The 20,700-nt window shown below is 37.2% G+C and overlaps 1 protein-coding gene across 3 annotated transcripts; it reads left to right on the forward strand.

Moving 5' to 3' along the window:
• Positions 1-631: 631 nt before the first annotated feature.
• On the forward strand, positions 632-20,468 carry TRA2B (transformer 2 beta homolog). Of its 3 annotated transcripts, none has more exons than XM_010959196.3 (9): positions 632-837; positions 12,301-12,434; positions 13,515-13,677; positions 14,914-15,102; positions 16,901-17,016; positions 17,315-17,398; positions 18,547-18,606; positions 19,349-19,422; positions 20,057-20,468. In XM_010959196.3, exons 1-9 carry the CDS (start codon positions 802-804, stop codon positions 20,065-20,067), a joined length of 867 nt encoding a protein of 288 aa, XP_010957498.1. In that variant the 5' UTR covers positions 632-801; the 3' UTR covers positions 20,068-20,468. The 3 variants fall into 3 exon arrangements, with proteins under 3 accessions (XP_010957498.1, XP_045375700.1, XP_045375699.1); XM_045519744.2 differs by having other exon boundaries at positions 19,352-19,422; XM_045519743.2 differs by lacking the exon at positions 20,057-20,468 and having other exon boundaries at positions 19,349-19,433.
• Positions 20,469-20,700: the final 232 nt, after the last annotated feature.

A 20,700-nucleotide genomic window follows, 5' to 3' on the forward strand; every position in this document is an offset into this window, starting at 1 on the left:
ATTCTTTGTGATACCATTATAGTCATACATCTCTCTAACACTTAAAATCATTGTTTACAAATGTATGCTTAACAGTCCTCCCTTATTAGACCACCTAAGTCTTCAGATCAGAGATTCTGTCTGACTTCTGAGCATCAGTGTCTTGGTAAAGTGTTTCGGCACTTAACAGATGTTCAAGTGAAGCTTTTTCAAGTAGAAAAGATCCACAACTGAGGCTACCTATTTAAAAGCAAAGCACGGAATCCAGTATACAGATAACCGCCCTCTCCAACCAAAGGCAGGCACAAAAAAAGAGAAACTAATAAAGCGGAAGAAAGGAAAGATGGATGGGAGAAAAGGAGGGCATCGCCTCCCTCTGCCCCCAAGGACGGTTTTCTTGTACAGTTCCACAAGGAATTGAGGCGCGGCGGGTGACTTCACTATGCTCCATGACGACCACCACTGAGGCGCGCTTACTTTCCCGCCTCAGAGAAACCCGGAGATGGGGTTAGCGCTGCGCGAGGGGCGGTGCTTACGTCACGTCCGGTTAGGGACAAGCCACTGCTGGAAAGGGAAAGCGGGGAGCGAGGGGGTGGAGCCAAGAAAGCGCGCCTTCTGGGAAGGGGTGGGGCCTGGTTAAAGAGCGCCGCGTCATATCCGGGAGACTTAGAGCCCGTGCGGAGGCGGTACGGAGCGCTTCGCTTCTCAGCGGCTCAGGAACCACTGCGTGGTGCGAGGCTGCGGCGGAGCCTCTAGACAGAAGGCTCAAGAGGTTGGCAGCTTCGATTGAAGCACATCGAGCGGCGAAGGCAGATAGGAGTCATGAGCGACAGCGGCGAGCAGAACTACGGCGAGCGGGTACGTAGGGCCGGTGCAGGGGGCGGCTGTGTGGTTCCCAGCTTCTCTCATCTCTTTCCAGGCCCGTCGGCCTCGGAGCGGGAGACCGGGGCGACTTAGGCTCCGAAGTCTGAGGCCGGGAAGGATGGGAGTCAGGGATTGAAGAGCCCTTGTGGGTAGTCGCTTTAGTCGTGAAGGAGGCCGCCGGCGGGTTTTGGTGGCCCCGTACCCGAAACGGCGGTTTTTTCCGTTATAACAGGGGGAGAGATTAAAAATGGCCGCTGCGTCCCCTCGGCGGTGGGGGAGGGGAGCGGTATCTAGTTTCGCCGTTGCTCTCCTGCGAAGCCTCGTTGCAGCCATCTTGGGCTGGCGGGCTGGGCGCGCTGCCAGAGGCACAAAATGGCGGAGGAGCCGCGCGTCAACGCGGGCGCGACCCGCCGCCGGGGACGGAGGCGGACCCGCAGTGTGAATTGGGGTCTTTCGCTTGGTATTTAGATTGAGACAGGGCCTTCCTATGGGCCCCGAAGGGATGGAATCGAGGGTCTTACTGGGGTATCTTTAGGGTGGGAAATCTCGTCTGAGGTAGACTTGAGTTCTGGGCCCGTTAGTTTGAGGGAATTGCGCGCGGGCTTTGTTCGACCTAAGTGGAGTGCTTTTCTTTGATACTGAAAGGGCTTTTAGACCAAAATTCGTTGTCGGTGCCAAGTGGATCGCGAAGTCGCTGGGATTTTCTCGTTTTATGAAGTAGATATTTTCCCCACCGGAGGATGGAGGAGAAATTGGCGGGCAACAATTCATGGCGACGTTGTTTCCTTTGTTTTGAGACATTCAGACTCAGTGAGCCACGACTTGTGTTGGTACACTTTAAGTCTCCATTCCGAAATGTGGAGTTCGGTAAGGGTTGAATAAACTGCAGAAATAAGACAGTTCCCGAGCTTTGAAAGCATGATGTAAAATAAAGCTTGGTTGCAGGGCTGTGGGTATAAACAGGCAAAAATGTAAGGCTTGCCAGAATCTTCAATATTTGGAGGTTAAGGAGATTTGTTAGGAAAAGGGTAATAAAAAGCCCCATAGAATTTGATTTGATTTTTTTAACTTGATAGGATTAAACTGCGTGTCTTTACCGTCTGTTACCTGTTATTTTCAGGTAAATCTTGAAATATTTTAGCAAACTTATAAAACGGATTTTAGGTGGTTCATTACAGGGGCATTATTAGAAACTTTTATCTTAACTCTTGGAATCTTAGTGAATTTACGGTGCAGCTTTGGAACCAAATCTGGTTGATTTTATTTGAACTAATCAGGCTCCGCTTTTACCTATTCAGATGAATGTTGGCTGTTTTTCCTTTCCGTAAGAATTGATCCACTATCACCAGTGTGTGGGATCGTTTAAGCTTTCTTAGGGTAAGAAAGCTTGGATCAAACTCACAAGTTATTAAAGTTGTGGCTTATGGTTTCTGCCAGTTGAATATACTGTTGAAACTAGGCATCGGTATTTGGACTGGGAAACAAATGTTAATTTTTAAGGTCTAAAGTTACTAAAATTACTGTTGTTTTGAGAGCACAGAAGGGTCTCTGACTGGAGGACTCTCAAGTTGAATAAACCTGAGTTACTTGTGATGGTGTGCTTGTGAAGGTGAAAAATTGTCTAAAGGAAGTTATATTTTATTTAAAGGAGGAAACAATTCCAGGAATTAGGTTCTTGATTGAGACAGGTCAAGAGACATTGTCCTCCAACTAATCAAATTTTTGAACTGGCATTTTCTATTAGGATATATATCCTAGTGTTTCTCATATCCTGTTCCATAAAACGGATATTCACTAAATTCTTGTGAAAAGAAAGTTATAAATTAAAACTATGTGTTAAAAATTGGTATTTTTGTCTTAAATAAGAGTCTTGATTTCCTGGAAGAGATTTCTGGACTTTGAAGTTGTAGAATATCTCCACATAGTTTTGTTTGGTGTTTATTTTGTGTGTAGATTGCTTTCAAGTTGGTGTATTGGAACCTGAAGTGGTTAGAATAGCCCTAAAAAAAACAGGTTTGGACTCTCAAAAAATGCTTGCCAAAACCATAAAGCTCAATACTGCAGTTTAAATACAGTCCTATAAAAAAACACTAGGTACAACAGTTGGGTCTGATTGTTAAAAACTTTTGAAAGTGCCTAAAAACGGTAGGGGGAAACGTTGCATTCAGGATGATGATCTTGGACATGACCTGGTATGAATAGCTTCTCTGGAGCCTGAAAAATTACTTTCATTCCACTCTTAAGCTTTCAAACACTCCAAATTGTTAATGTAGGTCACTAATACTTAGAGGTCTAATCAGTTAGTGTTAATGTCACTGACATCTTTTCAGTTCAGCTGGAATTCTCCACCCCCATCAGTAGCTCTGGAAATGTTTTTTCCCTCGCTCCTTTAGACTTTAGAAGTTGTCTTCCTAAAACAGATGGGAGTGGAGAGGGGAGTGGTACGAATGGGGAATAAATTATCCTCTGATTGTTCTTAGTGTACTTACTGTGAATATTGGCACTCAGAGATGCAGTTCTTTGTGTTCCCTTGTCTTTTAAATGTGCAGTGTATGCGTTCCTGAATTTTTGTTGTTCATTTCACACTGTTAGAATCTACATTTTACCTATATCGGATTTTCCTTGTCAGAGTTGATAGATTTAAATTGAAGATTTGTTCCTAATTAAAGCTGATTTCCCTGATACGGTCATACCCATGTAAAGTAAAATATTTTTAATTTCTAAATTAAAGTTTCTTCCAGTAGTTGCCCAAAATTGCCTCTCCTCTCCACCCCCAAGAGGTTGACTAGCACTTTTGGGAAAAGGGGACTTTCTTAGCTAGCAGTTATGTCATTTCACAATTTGGAAGAATAAGAACATGATAGAGTTCGTAGCTAGGTTTAGTGTTGCATGGTAATGTTGAGGGAGTGATAAATCTTACAGCCCAGTAACCGTCACAGTGTTTAGGGTATGGTGAGGTTTGAATGTTGGGTCTTGGCACCTTGTAATGTCCTATCCTCCTAATTTCTTTAGCTTCTACAAGTGGGTCTTTACCTAGAGAATCCAGAAACTAAGTAAGGAAATGCTTTTTAGACCACATCATTTTAACTTGTCACTATCAGTATTACAATAAACACTGATAGAATATTGCTTATTTTTTGTAGAAGTAATGTGTTTGCAATATAGGTATATTATCTTTAGTCTTATTCTCTATGGAGATAAATAGCATCTGGATACCATTCCATCAAACTGCTTTTCAGATTCTGCAGTTTTTCTCTTCTGCTTAATCTTGGGGTTTGTTTTTTTTTTTTCCCAGTTCTTTGTTTTTAGCTCTTAACTCTAAATTTGAATTTTCAAAACTGAAACTTCTCAGTCTGTTTCTTCCTAAAGGATTGTAGCCATTGCACCAAGTTTCTTTAAAGTATTGAATTAATTTTGGGTGGGAGGAAATAGTTCACATTGTTTTGTTTCACTGTGAGTCTGGTTAGGTACAAATCTTTTGAAACCAGGTGGAAGAATGTTTTTCTTGGTTTTAACTAAGACTTAAATATTGTGGATATGGTCTGGACCTAGAAGGTGGCATTTTGAAACTGAAATTACAAGTGATTACAAGGTAAGTACTACCAGCTTTGTCTGTCAAAGGTTGAACAGGAGTTCAGATAATGAGATGTGTTGAATGGAATTCACCTTATACAGCCATTCCCCCTTCTTAGCTCCAATAAAACCCAAAGCTTAAGGGATAAGTATTAATACTTCATAGTGCACATTTTGCCCAAGAGAAGGGTAGTGCTACAACTGTATATATCTTTTGAGCCTTAGTATTGTGTGTTATGTTGGTCAGTTTTTACACATAATTGTATTGTTTAAAAGATACAGTGATGAGGTGGTGATGTTTGGGAATTTCAGGTGTTTGATCCAATTTAGTATTTTGCGGTGTGGGTCATGGTAGAATTAGGTATTGTGACTTAGTCTTGTTTTTAAGCAGCTGTGGGGGAGGAGGTCTTTATAACAAACTAGAGTACAAATGCTCAAAAATCTTTGCTTTGAATTGGGTTTTGGAGGTTATTTTCTGAATTTTATCAGTAAGATTGCTGAATGTAACAGCATGGATGAGGACCCCTTTTTGAATTGATTTTTGTGCTTAGAATAAAAGGTAGTCTTCTGGAAAAGTAGAACTGAACTTGCACTTTTGCTGGAAAGCACCAAATGTTTTATGAATGTAAATAGAGTCTACTGCTTCTGCAAGAGATTTTTTGAAAGATGGACTTAAGAGCTGGTTTAGGTATGTCAGATGATAGTTTTTTCAGAAAGTATTCTCAGTCTTTGAGGATTTTTTTTTAATCTAGCCAACCCTCTAGTAGAGTTTAGCTGCAGAAAAAATAAAATAGTTCTTAATGTTGATATGAGCATTGATCTTTATAACAGAATCAGTGAGTTTTTCTTTGGCCCCTCCCAGTTTTTAGAATATTACCTTGTCAATCAACCTGAGTTTGCCTATGTTTTTGATGTTATATGAATTCCAGTTGTAACCCCTGAAATCATTTTAACAAAAATTCTGTTTGTGATGGAACAATTTTAAGTAGGACCTCTTAACCATATGTCAATAATAACATTAGTTGTTGCTCTTCTGGTTTCATTAAGTGGCCACTTGAACTTAGATGCGTTTAAATGAACCTAATATTTACATTATCTAGCAGCTTATTTTGTTCTTTGAATATAAAAGGAAGAAGGTTGGGAGAGGGTGATGAAATAACAGCAGGAAGGCATCCATATTGACAAGTTGTGATTTCTGGAGCTTTGGCCGCTATTCCAGTATCTTCTGCATCTAAGCCCTGTATCTGTATACAAATTTTAGGAGGCCTTAAGAGAAAACCTGCTTGGGCATTCTGATTCCACGATTACATTTGTGCTGCCAGTAAACGTATCCCATTACATTTTAGTGATGGATATTAAAAGAAAACCAATTAGTGTGACTCCCTTAAATAAAAAGGCTATTTAAATTTTTCCCTGCATTAAATACGCAATAATTGACTTTGAAAAACTAGGCTGAAAATTATCTTACCCTCTTAGAAAAGACATCACAGCATTTCACCAGAGCCATGCATGGTTGTCTTTGTGATCAGATAAGTAAGATTCTTTTTAAGAAAGTTTTATTTTCAGAAAGAAAATTAGAACTATGAGGAAACTGTTAACAGTGAAATGGAAGATCATATGGTGAAGTGCAGGAAGACTAGGATGTTTTATGAGGGCAGTATTTGTTTAGGGTGTTCAGTAGACACTATTGATCTGTTAAATGTTACTGAGTCTTTTTAATAATTTCAGTAGGTGAGCTATAATTTTTCTCCCAATATTGCCACCTTTAAAAGTAGGATTGCTCCTTTGAACTGCAGAAGATTTTAACAATATTCATTGGGGGGGGGTTACCAAAAATCTTTGAAAACACCATTGTTGGATTCAAGTTCGTTCTGCTTCCTTCATAGCTGCTTGCATATAGTCGGTTGACTTGATTTTGTCTTTTTATGATTTTAGTTCTAAATTTAGTAGGTTGGATCATTGATAAAATCTCACTAGAGCAGCTTTCTAGGGGTGGGTTAAACACTATAGTCCAAATTTTCAGATTCCCTTACATTGTTTTTCTACAGAACTCTTTATGCAGTACAAAAATGTGGCATTAAATACATTCTTGATCTTATCTAGATGAGTCACAATATGTTAAGCCTCTTCAACCCTGAGCCTTGTTATCATTGTGCAAATGAATTGTCCGTGCCTTCCTTTGTTGCACTTTTGTATTAATATGTCACTTTTTGACTAGAGATGTGCTTTTGACACTTAGTATATTTTCTATTGATAAATACAATAAGAAGTGTGAAATGTAATCATAGCTCTTAAAGTGTTAGATGAACAGTAAATGTTCAGTCGTGCACTTCACATTCAGCTTAAGCATGATAAATCTACTTGGAGTAGACAAATGAGATTTGATTACTATATATATGAACCAACAGGAAACTAGTTTCAGTTTTTTGAGGTGCATATTCTAGTTTTTCTAAAAATCCAAAAACATCAAAAGGGATTTTTTTTTTCTAGTTTCAGTTTTGGCACTGGATTTTATCCTGGAGTTTTAAAATATTCTTCATCCTGTTCTTTTTCTATTAAGGTTAATGTTGAAGAAGGAAAATGCGGAAGTCGTCATTTGACAAGTTTTATAAATGAGTATTTGAAGCTCAGGAATAAGTGAAGCTGAAATTTGAAAAAATAAAAGAAAGAATGCATGCTAATTATCAGACCAGAAGTCCCACTTGTAGAATATTGAGCAATTTGTGTGAAGTGGGGAAGATGAAAGAAGTCAGAATTTGAAACGGAAGAATGAAGAAAAGAAATAAAAATGAAGTTAAGATAAGAAGTAATCTGGAATCAGAAAGCACTACGCTAAGTAATTACTAGTCTGTTTATGTGTCCCTGTATATTTTGCTAAACATGCATGCATTATTTGTTTAATAGAAGAAAATATATACAGGGTAAAGAAGTGCCTTCCAGGGGAAACGTTTAAATTAGGTAATTCTTATTTTAACTTCTTAGTCAAATGATTGAAATGCAACTTAAAATAATACTTTGTAGTCAAATAGGCAGGAATGAGCTCTCTAGTTTGGGTAACAGCTGACTTCATGTTGTCTCCTTTAGATTTTTCATCTGTCTAGCTCTGCTAGTCCTGGGTCATGAGTGAGTACCTCTGGAGTTGGGGCTGGTGGTCTGTGCCACTACCCCACCCCCAGACTTTTAAAATGCACTGACCCCTATCTTTCAGTACAGAGCAATATATGTTTGTCAGAGTTTTCCTAAAGAAGGATGTTTACAGAAGCAAACCCCCAAAATCCAAGCAAAGCATTCAACAGGATAGTTCCTTTTGGCATTTATAAAAACACTAATTTTTTTTTCCTAGATGGCAATAGTGGAAAGCTATGACCACTTAGGCCCTACCTTTAAGATGCATGTATGCTAAATTCACAAGCTGATTCTTAATTCTTTTCTGTTTAATGCATATATTCCAGCTGAATGACTAAGGTTACTGATAAAAAAATTATAGGGGCTTCCCTTAGAATGAGGTAGGTCACAAAAGTGAACAGAATATCTAACTCAAAAGTGGCAGTAATAGGTGCTTTATTCATAAATCAGCTTTATTCCCTTTTCTCATTTTCTGCTATTAACACTTAACTGTTAAAATGATGTGAGAGGTGTAGATCATTAAGTAGCTATATCTAGTTCTTCACTCCCACCACTTACTGGGAAAACAGACCCGAAAGTTCTTGTCGTTTCCCCTTCTGTGTGTTTTACTCTTGTTTTAGCTGAGTAGAGGAATCAAATGATTGGTGCAGTGTTGTTAGCCTCAGTTGGATGGGATGAGTATGTGTGTCAAAATAATACTCAGTAGTATTCTGCTCTGTTGAGAAAGCCAAGAATATCACTTCTCCTTGAAATGAAAACCTAAAAAGCTTTCCAAGAATTGTCAGACATAGAGCTCTTGGGGGGAAAAGTGACTTAAAAGACGTTCTAGAAGGATCCATTTTCTGAGACATTAGGGCCTATTGTTAGTGTAAAATTTGTGCTTAAAATTTTTTTCCTCTGTATCTTACAAGCAAGAAAATTACTCCCGTTTATAGGTGATGTAGTTTCCAGCATTTGCTTTGCCCCAATTATTGCTTTCTAAAATTTGCCACATACAAACTCATAACATTAAATTAGATAATGTTAATTTTTCATTCAAAATTACTTACAATTTAGGTAGAAAGTTAAAGCAAAAGTGATATAAATACATGGATTCTTTTATCAGGAGACCTGAAAGTTCCTTGGGAACCAGAAGAGAAAATACTTGTTATACCTCAAAGGGAGAGAAGCAATTTGGAATTTGATTATATGGACCAAACTGGAAAGATGTAAAGCAAAAATAAACGTTGATGCTAGTGGAGCATCATCCATTCAGGTTTTCTCTCCACCCAGCTTCCCCCACTGCCCTGGGCAAAGCATCTTTGATTCTGAGTGTGTCTCCTTTCACTCCCTGCCAGGAGGATAAGGTGGAAACAGGACTCTTGTGTTCAGGCAAGCTATAAGGTACATGTCCCAGGAGGGCTGATTAATGCCAAGGAGCAGGTAGGACAGAGAAGATGGCAGAAAACAAGTTTCCAGGGAAAATGCCTTTGCCAAGAAAAATTCAGATAGGAAGCATAATTAAACGTGTGGTAAGTTTAAAGAAAGGAAAAATGCCCAACTAACTCCAGACCTGCTGAAATAAGCTCTAGTTAGGGATCTCTTTTCAAATGCTAGATAGGATTACTGTATACCTGTAGGAGCCACTGTTCAAAATCTAGTTCACTTCATCCAGTTTTTAAAATACGAGAAACCTAGCGATTGGATGGTTTTCCCCACTTCTGGCATCTTTCAAAAGGTTTTTGTAAGATACTGCCATTCTCAGAACAGGGAGATACAGGTTGGTATTTTGTTGGAAGGCTGAGTTTGTTTTTACCTGATGTGTTCCCTGTAGGTTGTATATAAGTATATGACTTAAGGTCCAATCTATAAGAACTTGATTCCCTGAACCATTTATGGGGAATTTTTCCCTTTTCTGTTTTTCATGCTAACTTTAAGTTTATGACCCTTTTCCTTGAGGTATTGATGTTCAGGGTAGGGCTTCTTTTAGTAGGTTTTTAGTATGTTGACAGTTAATAGTTTTGTCGGCCCTGAGAGTAGACTTTGAATTCTCCTTGTGTGTAGGGGCTTTCTTAGCTGTTTTTACAGATTTGACCATGGACTAAGGGCTAAGATTTAAAGTTAACTTTATGTTTTTATATTTGGCTAATAATTTTGGGTGTCTTTTCTTTTAGACAGGCTAAATATCCTTGCATATATTTCCAAACCAGCTAATGGCCAACATAATTACAAAAGGTTTTAACATTAAGACTCTCCCTGACAAAAAAAGGTAGGAAGTGGAGGCATTGTTTCTGTGTTAGCCTAATGTCAGTACAGAAGGGAAAGCCTTTGCATTCTGTTTTTTTCCTGATCTAAGAAAAGATTGCTCACAAAATGCATCTGCGTATAGCCAATTAGTTTTAGAGGTTGAGTGAAAAGTCTTAATATAATTTCATAAATACTATAACTTGGACCCTTGATCTGCTCGAATTTTCATGGGGAAACCTCATTAAGGTTTATTCCTAGGCAAGAAGTACTTTCTCCTCTCTCTTGCTGGACAGGCTGATAAAGCATCTGAGCTTGGAAAAAGACTTTTCTATTAATGAAGCAAGAGGCTTAAAAGATGATCTTGATTTTCTACTCTCTCTGCCTTTTTCAGATCCCTAGACTGATTTCTATTAACTACAGTTACTGTATTGGTTATCTTTTAACTCTTACTGTAAGGCACCCATATTTTCTCCCTGCCAGAGTAAGTTGTTATCTCTGTTTTTCCATTAAAGGTTATAATCATTCTATGAAGTAATCTTTCTAGCATTGGAATAAACAAAGGCGTTTAGTAAGTAACTTTGGGGTCCCTATTTCTACTTTCTCTTCTAGATTAGCTTTTGTCTGTTGTAATGATGGCAGAAAATGTACCCCCCATTTTTGAGAACTTCTTTGTCCAAGGAGAGAAGGAGGTGAATTGTGCTTTTAAATGTTTGAGTGTTCAGAATATTTGCCAGAGAAAGCCAAGGGATTGTTAACTGGGGTCCCTAAAGCCATAGTGTATCTTTTAATTATTCCTTAATGTCCAAAGCAGCTGTTATTACCCTTAATAATGAGGAATGCCATTTTTTTCTTGGAATCTCTTTACTAACTTACGGTGGAAAGGAGAGGAGGCTGTCACATTTCATGTCACTTCACAACATGTTTTATAATAACTTGGGAATCTTACTGGAAAGTTTCTAGAGTTGTTTTAAGTGTAGAGACCAGAACTCACTTTGCCTGCTGAATTACTCTTCTGTGTTCTAAACTTCAAGCTTTAATTTGTCTTTTCTGTGTTGCATATGAATTTGATCCCTCAGCATCATAAGAAGGATCTTCCAAATTTTTTCCACTATGCTATAGGTCACAGAACATACTCTATAAAATGGTCTGTGATTTAAAATAAGTTCATATCTTCTATCTTTTCAAGAATGGCCAGAGTATTCTGAAGGTCTACCACATAAGGAGGTCTCTTACGATAACTTTTATGCAGCTTCAACATTGATTCTTAACCCCAAGAGTGATTTATTGTAATGTGGATTCTTGAGTCTGGTTATTTCTGCTCTATCTTGGGCAGGAGGATTCACTAAACTAATGCCTTTTAATTTGCCTGCATTGGATAACCTGAAATAAAGGTTGTCTTGCATGATATTACCTTGGTTAGCTATCAGACTGAGTGGATTCTCTTGTCTTTTCCACTATTTGTTCTGGTGCCTTGGCAGAATATTTCCATGGATCCAGTACTTACTGTATTTATGCTTTTCCCACTAATTAGTTAATTACATGCCTTTTGGTCACTGATAAACTTGTCCTGTTTACCCATTTCTTTGCTAGTTCCTTTTAGAGGTCTTTTTTGTACTACCTGTCTACCAGCTAGCCCAGTGTTGATAGGGAAAGCTGTGGGTATACAGTATCTAGATTTTGGTTTTAACATACAGTTCCTGAACTTCCTCCCTTACTGAGCCTCCATTAAGAGCCCCTGATCTATTTTGGTTTTAATATATTTTTTATGTAACTTTTCTAACTGCTAATTTCCAGTTCCCTATCCATTTGCCCTGGCTCATCTCCACTTAGGAAGCTGTACATCTTTGGCACCCTCTCAGTTCTTACCTCTGCAGTTGACTGCCTTTCTACTGTAGCTCCATCTGGTTGCTTTCAGATTCTTAGGGGCCTTCCACCATGGTTAGACAGACAGGGTCTTCAGGTCTAGTGTCCTCCAAGCTGGTCCTTGCTTTCCACTAGATTTCTACCTTTCTCTGAGACTTGAAAGATATCTTTGTCTTTTTTCCCCACTCAACAGTAAATAAGACTTGAAATTCTGTGGTCTTATGAAAAAGAATCAAAAGCATTTTAAATAAGTTTTATGAATTTTATAGTTTTTTATTGCTGGTGACTTGATTGAAATAGGTATAAGGTACAGGTGTCATAGTTAATAAGGTTCTTTCTCACCCTAGTTTTTATGGAGTAACATTCCCAAAACAGTCCTTGGGCAGTTCCCTTAACTGTTTGGCTTTGTTTGGCACCCATTTCTGAAGAGAGTGGGGTCAGTTAACTCTTATCCCTGCTCCAAAAAAAGGGTGGAAGTTCAAGTTAATTGGCTTACGTCAATTGGAGCAGTGCAACTATTATACCAGGTATATTCAGTTCCTGCCCTTACCTGTGTTTTCTTATCTTGGAAGGGGATTGCTTTCCCTCACCATTTATCTCACCACAGCTTATTTGTTTTTAAAATTGCCCAGAAAGTATACAAATTAAACTTTTGACATCTACGTGTAGGAATCCCGTTCTGCTTCCAGAAGTGGAAGTGCTCATGGATCTGGGAAATCTGCAAGGCATACCCCTGCAAGGTCTCGCTCCAAGGAAGATTCCAGGCGTTCCAGATCAAAGTCCAGGTCCAGATCTGAATCTAGGTAAGAAAGACTGTTGTGGGATTATCTTGTTACTCTTAGCTTTGAAATTGGTGTGTGCTTTGTAAACTAGGAAGATAGAGAGGTTAGATCATTTGTTGGCTTATTTAACAGTGGTAACTAGAAATGAACTTAATCTTAAGGTCTGGGAGACAAGATTGTGGTTAAGAGCCTGGGCTTTTGGTGTTAGGGTTCAAATCTTACCTCTATTTTTTTCTGGCTTGGGCAGATTACCTAACCTTTTTGAATCTTAGCTTCCTTATCTAAAAGGCAAGTTAGTAACAGTACCAGTTCTTCAGAATTGTTGTGAGGATTCACTCTGAGTTTAAGTAACTTAAACTACTTATTAGTGTATTGCGAATAGACTGCAGAATACCGATTTTTCAGTAACTTCAATTCTTGATAAATAGGTATAGTCTAGTACGACATACATGTATATATAAAACAATGCCTTAACAGCGCACTTTTTTTTTTTTTTTTTATGTTTGTCAAGAGTAGGCTATACCTCCTGGTTTGCCCAGGTCAGCCCCAGTTTATGCCTATTGTCAGGCATAATTAACAGCACTCCCTTTCTCTCTCATAGTGTGTCCTCCCTGGTTTAGATGACAGTTCATATGATCATTGTAGTTAAAGAGCAACTGGTTGATTTTAATACTGCTGGAGAGAACTACTGTGATGGTGATTTTAAGCGAATGGTGGGGCATAATGCAAGAAACAAAAATAAAGGGTGGTATTCCGATGGGGAAAGGTGGGCACAGATCAAGCTAGTATGAAATGTTGCATGTTTTGTGATTTTCAAAAGATACTGAGTTTGTTAATTCATTCTCTTTATCTTAATTATTTTAAGAAATGTTGGAAGAGAGCTTTAGATAGCAGTGGTTTTGGAACTCTTCCTAGCAGAGTTGAAATGACTAGATACAGAAGAAAAGTCTTGATCCCACCTAATTGTTGGTATCATGTTAGTATATGCCTGGATTGTGTGTTCTGTCCTTTGGAGTTTTAAATCTAGAATAGAGTAGTAAAAGAATTGAAAGCTGTATCTTAACTGTCAGCTATCATAACCTTGAATCCTTTGTCTTTCAGGTCTAGATCCAGAAGAAGTTCTCGAAGGCATTATACAAGGTCACGATCTCGGTCCCGCTCCCATAGAAGATCCCGTAGCAGATCTTACAGTAGAGATTATCGAAGACGACATAGCCATAGTCATTCTCCCATGTCTACTCGCAGGCGTCATGTTGGGAATCGGGTAAGATGAAAAATAACGTTTCTGAAGCAATGGGCTGTCTAAAGCCACTTTATAATAATCTTTTCTATCTTGTGTTTTGTTTCATTTGATGTCAAAACTGATACTTGACAGTGGAGCTTTAGCATGGTTACCTGTAGAAGCTTTTTAGTGTTTTGTGTTTTTTTTTAGTGTTTTGAGATAGTCTGTCTTTTACTTAGAAAAAAAGATGTCTTCCATGTAATAATCTGCATTTGAGTTATCAGTCGCATATAGGCAAAATGGCATCATATTGGTAGCCTGTTAAGTTAAAACTCCACTGTGCATTACTGGTACAGTAATAGTACACTAGATTATATAACATGTCTATATGTTCCATGATAATGTTACTCAAATTTTCTGGGTCTGTTTAAATGGTTTTTACAGAATGCTCTTCCTGAGTTTCCCATTTAGTTATAAGGAAGTTTTCAGGTATTAAGGCTCTTACCTTCCATGAGAAGTTCCAAATGAGATGGCATTTAGTGTGTTCATACTGTGATTTCATTGTATAATCCGAATAGTTTTATAGGATGTGTGTGTGTGAAAATGGGATGGAATTTGACTATTGTAAATATGTGTGTGAAATAAATGAAACTTTTAGGCAAATTCATTATGGCAACTGGAATACCAGCAACATTTGGTTCATAATTTTTATTATAATGATTTCAAGCTGCTTAATACCTGTTAAAGCTTGGTACGTATCTTCTGTGTGTGTGTGAACACTATGTATATGATGTTTCTATAGAAATAAAATCAAGCTGAACATGCTCTTCCGTATCTTTGACAATTTAGAGCCTCCCATTGTGTGGGTGGTATATCTTAATTCAACATTTTAAATAGTTTTTTCCTTCTGGCTTAGAGAGACAGTGCTATTCTGATTATCCTTGTGTGTGCATATTGTGAGTGTGTGGACATTTCTTAGAATAAAGTCCTGGAAGATGAATCCTTTGGGTAAATTGCCCTCCAATCTCCAAAAAAAAAAAAAGGTTTTTTACTAATATGAACTGCTATTCCCCCCCACCTACCCCCACTTGATTATTTACAATCTTTCCTGCCCATTTTTAAACTTGCTTGTGGTGCTGCTGTAGCACTAATTTTTTAAATAGTATTTAATTTAGTTATCTACTTTAGTATTTGTGGCATTTTTGGCTAATTTGTGCATGATCCCTTTAAAAAAATACGACACATTTTAAAGTTTAAAATCCATTTTTCTATTTCTAGGCAAATCCTGATCCCAACTGTTGTCTTGGAGTATTTGGATTGAGCTTGTACACTACAGAAAGGGATCTAAGAGAAGTGTTCTCTAAATATGGCCCAATTGCTGATGTGTCTATTGTATATGACCAGCAGTCCAGACGTTCAAGAGGATTTGCCTTTGTATATTTTGAAAACGTAGATGATGCCAAGGAAGTAAGTAAAAGTCTTGTAACTTCGTAAAAATACCAGTCCTATTGTTAACTTCAAGTACTTGGATAAGGACAATTTTTGCCTTTTCTAACTGTACCTTGAGCTAAAGGAAATCTATTCTTCTGAGAACAGCTATTGAAGTGAATAAAATGAACTTTTCCCCCAGCCTTTTAATTTGGAAAATTTCAAATGTATGCAGAATAACAAAAATATGACAGTTGGTTCTGTATTCCAACTTGGTCTCCTACCACATTATTTGAAGTAAATTCCAGTGTAGTTGACTGTTTCCAGATGTGATATGTGTCTCAATACAGATCTGTAAAATATTTAGATAATGATACGCTCATTTAGAAAATTTAACCTGTGTTTACATTGAGTTACTTTGTAAAATGGAGAAAAACTGATTAAAAAGCTGATAAAAGTCGTGGCTCAGGTGAAAGGAACTGGTTTTGAGTATATACTGGCAAGTGATTTTATATTTTGATGTTGATTTGAGGCAAAATCTACAAAATAAAAAACATTTTAGTATGTAGACTAAAAATATATCATTGTGTGAATCTAGGCCACATTTAAGAAATTTGGACTTTAGATACACATAAGGATGATAGCTGAAATCTCTAGGGACAGTATAAGCAAGGGAAAAGCTTGAGAAACTTAATGACAAGCCTTCTGAGATCAATATTGAGATTAGTAGTTGAGCCCTAAATAAAATTACATAGTTTATACAATTTTTGTGAAGATTATACTAATTTTTAAAAACCATAAACTAATTTTTAAATAGAGTATAAGTTCATTTACTAAAAGAAGAATTGAAAGCTGAATGCAAGTATTAGAGATTTAATTAAAGGGATGCTTTAAGATGGCATTCATTTTCATTTTGGTAATAATTGATCCTGAGAGATATAAATAGGATTTGCCCAAGGTTATTAACAGTATAGGCCTCCTGGTTTTCTTTTTTCTTTTTTCATGGGACCGCAGTTAACTTGAAAGACAGCATATTTTGTATCTGAATCAGCAGTGCCAAAAACTGGAGGCTTTAAACAAACTAGAAAATAGCATTAATTGGAATTAGAAGTTTAAATTCTATTCAGGTGAGAGGGGGTTCTTTAAATAAATTGTGAGCAAACTGCTGAGTCTTTGGGATATTTTTTCCTTAAGTGCATACTGTTTCATTTAGTGTATATTCTAGATGAAGGAAATACATGTAATTCAAACTTTCTCCATCCTAGCCTTTTGCTTCCATAGCAGGCAGGGATCCATAAACTTGTGTAAAGGATCAGACAGTAAATATTTTGGGCTGTGTATACCGTAAGATCTCAGTGACGATTTTTCAACTCTGCCTGCCATTGTAATGTAATGTAAAAGCAGCCATATATAGTATGCAAAGTAATGACTGGGGCTGTGCTTCAATAAAACATTTATGGTAACTAAACTGAATTTCATGTAATTTCATTTATGAAGAATATTATTTTGATCCCCCCCCCAGCCATTTAAATTCTTACTTTTAGCCCATGGGTCATAGTTTGTCAACTATGTATGTATGTATTTAGAGGTGCAAGCACTGTCAAACTGTAGTTAAGTAGAATAATTACTTCAAGTATGCATGGGTTAAACTGTCATTTTTGTCTTATTAGGCAAACTTCTCTGGGCTTTTATGGTTAGCTTTTACAAATATTTAATGGACAGAAAACCCATAATGTTCTGGCCTGAAACCTCCAGTTGGACTTTATGTATAGTTATTTTTTGGATAGTTCGGGGCTTTGTCCAGGATGTATATGACAACTTATGTGGTTTTTTGAAGGCAAAAGAGCGTGCCAATGGAATGGAGCTTGATGGACGTAGGATCAGAGTTGATTTCTCTATAACAAAAAGACCACATACCCCAACACCAGGAATTTACATGGGGAGACCTACCTAGTAAGTTTATTTTCAAGGTTGTTAAAATTTGATATACAGTTCAATTTAACTTCGAAGAGCTATGCATGATGGGGGCGGGAGGATCTTTGGAATTTCAGACTGGCTAAACCTATGTTCAGTGGAAACATTCTGTTGGTGGCACAAATTTTGATACCATTGAATAGATCGCATCCCATTTTATCATAAAGAAATAACATACTGACCTTTGCTGGGTAATTAAATGTTCGTCATCAGACCATTTTTCACTATTAAAGGTAAAATCAAATTTAGATAAATCTTACTAATTTGTTATTCATAGTGGCAGCTCACGCCGTCGGGATTACTATGACAGAGGATATGATCGAGGCTATGATGATCGGGACTATTATAGTAGATCATACAGGTAAGTTAACCATAATACAAAATTTAAGTAGCCCCCAAAACTGAAAGACAAACTATCTCTTCTCCTGACTCAGTTGCAGCCTAATTTAAAGCAGTGCTATACCTAAGTTTTAGCCTTTGATAAAGTCGTTACCTTAAATACTAAAATGCAGACTTTTAGGTATTATGTCTTTTTAACTTATCTTCATATGTATATGTTTTAAACAGCAAGTTGTAAACCAGCTGAAATCCCTGTTTTAAAATGTGACAGTGCAAACAAAATTATAGACCATAAAGTGAGTTTCATGTGCTGTATTTTGAAAGCCATTGCTTTATAAAGCAAGTTTTTGGTATCTAAGGTATGCACTGGAGGGCAGGAAAAACTGATTCTTGAGAGTCCAAACAAGTACTTAAGGGCAATAATTTAATGTAACAGTGATAAATGGGGTTTTTTTTTATTACCAAAAATACATTTTTCAGGAGTTGGTAGGGAAATGCCCATGATATTGGAAATATTTTGAAAGGTAAAAATGAAGTGAAAGTCTCCTTTATTTTAGCAGCAGCAGGTAATTTAGAGCCTGTCTTGTCAAAATGTAAATTGCATAGTAAGTATTGACCACAGCAGTTATCCTTCTTTGGATACCTAATTTTAGTGTGGTGTTTAGGTGTGGATGTCTCCTGCCTTCCCCCACCCCCAAGACTACTTGGTAATAGGGTAATAGGTTTATTGATTGATTGATTGGAGGTACTGGGTATTGAACTAAGGACCTTGGGCATGCTGAGCATTCACTCTACCACTAACCTATACCCTGCCCCCCATTTGGTAATGTTTTAAGAAGTTGACAGTCCTGATACCTATCACTGACAAAAAGAAACTTTGCTAAAAATGACATTTCTGTACTAAGTGACACTTAAGGGATTGATTTGTGGAGGCTGCATAGATTAGGGTGTTAGAATTTATTTTTACTTTCATTCACTTGAGCATTTACTTCTAATACTTATTTTAACCACCAGGGAGAGCTCTTTGCTGGTTTGTAAAAGGTGGCAAAAGCAGCTGTTTATCACTTAAAGGAAACTAGCTCTCACTTCTCGAGTCACAATTTTATTGCATGAATTGTATACTTTCAAAAACTTTAAAAATGAATATATGTTTCTTTTCTGCCTACACAGAGGAGGCGGTGGAGGAGGAGGAGGATGGAGAGCCGCTCAAGACAGGGATCAAATATATAGGTATACCAGAAGATTTAAAATCTGTAACAGTATTAGTAGAATGGCTCACATAAAACGTGGTTATTAGTATTTTGGTAGTTAAATTATGTCATGTTGCACAAAATTGGATTGCATGAAGTTCATAAAAACTAAACTAAACTGAAGCCAAATGATAATGTGTACATGGCTTAATTTGTGTGTTTACAGAAATTAATTGGGCTTACACTAGGTGATTAGTCAGTGGTACCATGATGGTATAAACTAAGAACCCATAATATTTTACTCTTTGTTTATTCCTGATAGTTTTGTTAGCTTTTTGTAAGCATCTCAGAATAAGCAAGTGAATATTCAAGTCAGTCTTATGTAAAACTAAATCACTTTGAAGTACTATGAATGAAATTTTATTTTGGGTATCATTCATGGGGTATGGTTAAAACTAGTGGTAAGAATTTTTTTTTTCTTTAACATTCTACTTAACAATTTAAAATGAGTTAGCAGATTGAATGAATATATGCCTTGCTATATTTGATCTGTTGACAATCTCCAGTAGTTAGATTATCTGGTACTGGGCCTGATTATGTGCTTCATTCTCAGGACTGAAACAGACCTTGACATCCCATGACCGATGGAATATTTTTGAAGGTCAATAAGGACCTTTTGAAAGGTTTTGAAACTGATAAAGGGACCATATATAATTTTCATGTGTCAATTTAGTCTAACTGTAATCTGTAGAGTCTTAGATGATCTTGACATTTGTTTACAGAAGACGGTCACCTTCTCCTTACTATAGTCGTGGAGGATACAGATCACGATCCCGATCTCGATCATACTCTCCTCGTAAGTTTTGATACGATTTTTTTGTTTTAATAGCAGGCTTGCCCTGACTTAACAAACCACAGCAGGTAACGGGTTGATTCAATACTTTCCCCTGTTTCTCCCCAATTTTTGTGTTGTAGGGTTCAAGGAAGTATATGAAAACAACCCTTGTCATCTTACTGTTGCTAGTTAAGATAGCAAATGTATGTCATGTCACCATCTGTAGCTTTTGGCAGGGGGGCAAGGGGAGGTTATTAGGTTTATTTATTTACTTTTAGAGGAGGTGCTGAGGGTTGTACCCAGGACCTCGTGCATGCTAAGCATACACTCTACCCCTTGAGCTATACCTTCCCCCCCTGTAGTTTTGTTGTTTTTTTTTTTAAGAAGTCCTTACAGTTTTTGTACAATTTTTGTACAGCTTGGAAACATTTGAGTGACTTAAACCTTTAGCCATCAGGTTGAGTTATACTCCCAGCTATTTCTGTTTAACATTGGTTTTCTTAGTGGAACCCTTATGTGAATGTCTTCTATTCTCACAGTAGGGGATCTCGTACATAGGAATTTCCTGGTGGCAGAATAGTCTTAAAATTTTCAACATTAAAAGTATATACTTGATGATCAGTTCTCAGTATTGAAACATTTCTTTTCTTCCTAGGTCGCTATTAAAAAGCATGAAGTTGAAGACTTTCTGAAACCTGCCCTAGAGTTGGGATATTGTTTGTGGACAATATTTTTTATTGTCTCCTGTTTAAAAAGTGAACAGTGCCTAGTGAAGTTAGGTGACTTTTACACCTTTTCTGATGACTACTTTTGGTGGAGTTGAAATGCTGTTTTCATTCTGCATTTGTGTAGTTCGGTGCTTTGTTCAAAGTTAAGTGTTTTCAGAGAAGTATGTTTTGCATGTATTTTTTTACAGTCTAAATTTTGACTGCTGAGAAGTTTCTATTGTACAAAACTTCATTTAAAAGGTTTTTCTACTGAATCCAGGGTATTCTGAAGATCGAAGCCTGTGTGTAAAATGCTACCAAATGGCAAAAAGCAACAATAAAGTCTGGTTTTTACTTTTCTTTCTAACATATCAATGCTTAGCAGAACTGCTCAGATTAGATTGTCAGTAGTAAATTCAAGACAAAAATGCCCATTTTCCTCCAGTCCATGAAACATACCATATACTTAATATACCTGCAATTAAGTGTTAAAAATTATGCTCTGTAACTCTATACTGCTAGTATTAGAACTAAAGAACTTTCAATACAGTAAATGCTTAATGCTTATATAAATGTGGATTTGTTGGCCTTT

Source organism: Camelus bactrianus, chromosome 1 (genome assembly GCF_048773025.1).
Source record: "Camelus bactrianus isolate YW-2024 breed Bactrian camel chromosome 1, ASM4877302v1, whole genome shotgun sequence".
In the NCBI taxonomy this organism is placed as follows: domain Eukaryota; kingdom Metazoa; phylum Chordata; class Mammalia; order Artiodactyla; family Camelidae; genus Camelus; species Camelus bactrianus.

Bases quoted from the DNA above. Each gene is read 5' to 3' on its own strand.
- TRA2B (XM_010959196.3), top strand. From the start codon at position 802: ATGAGCGACAGCGGCGAGCAGAACTACGGCGAGCGG. The intron at 13,678-14,913 runs GTAAGATGAAAA...TTCTATTTCTAG, and splicing joins GGCGTCATGTTGGGAATCGG to GCAAATCCTGATCCCAACTG. The intron at 17,399-18,546 runs GTAAGTTAACCA...CTGCCTACACAG, and splicing joins TATTATAGTAGATCATACAG to AGGAGGCGGTGGAGGAGGAG.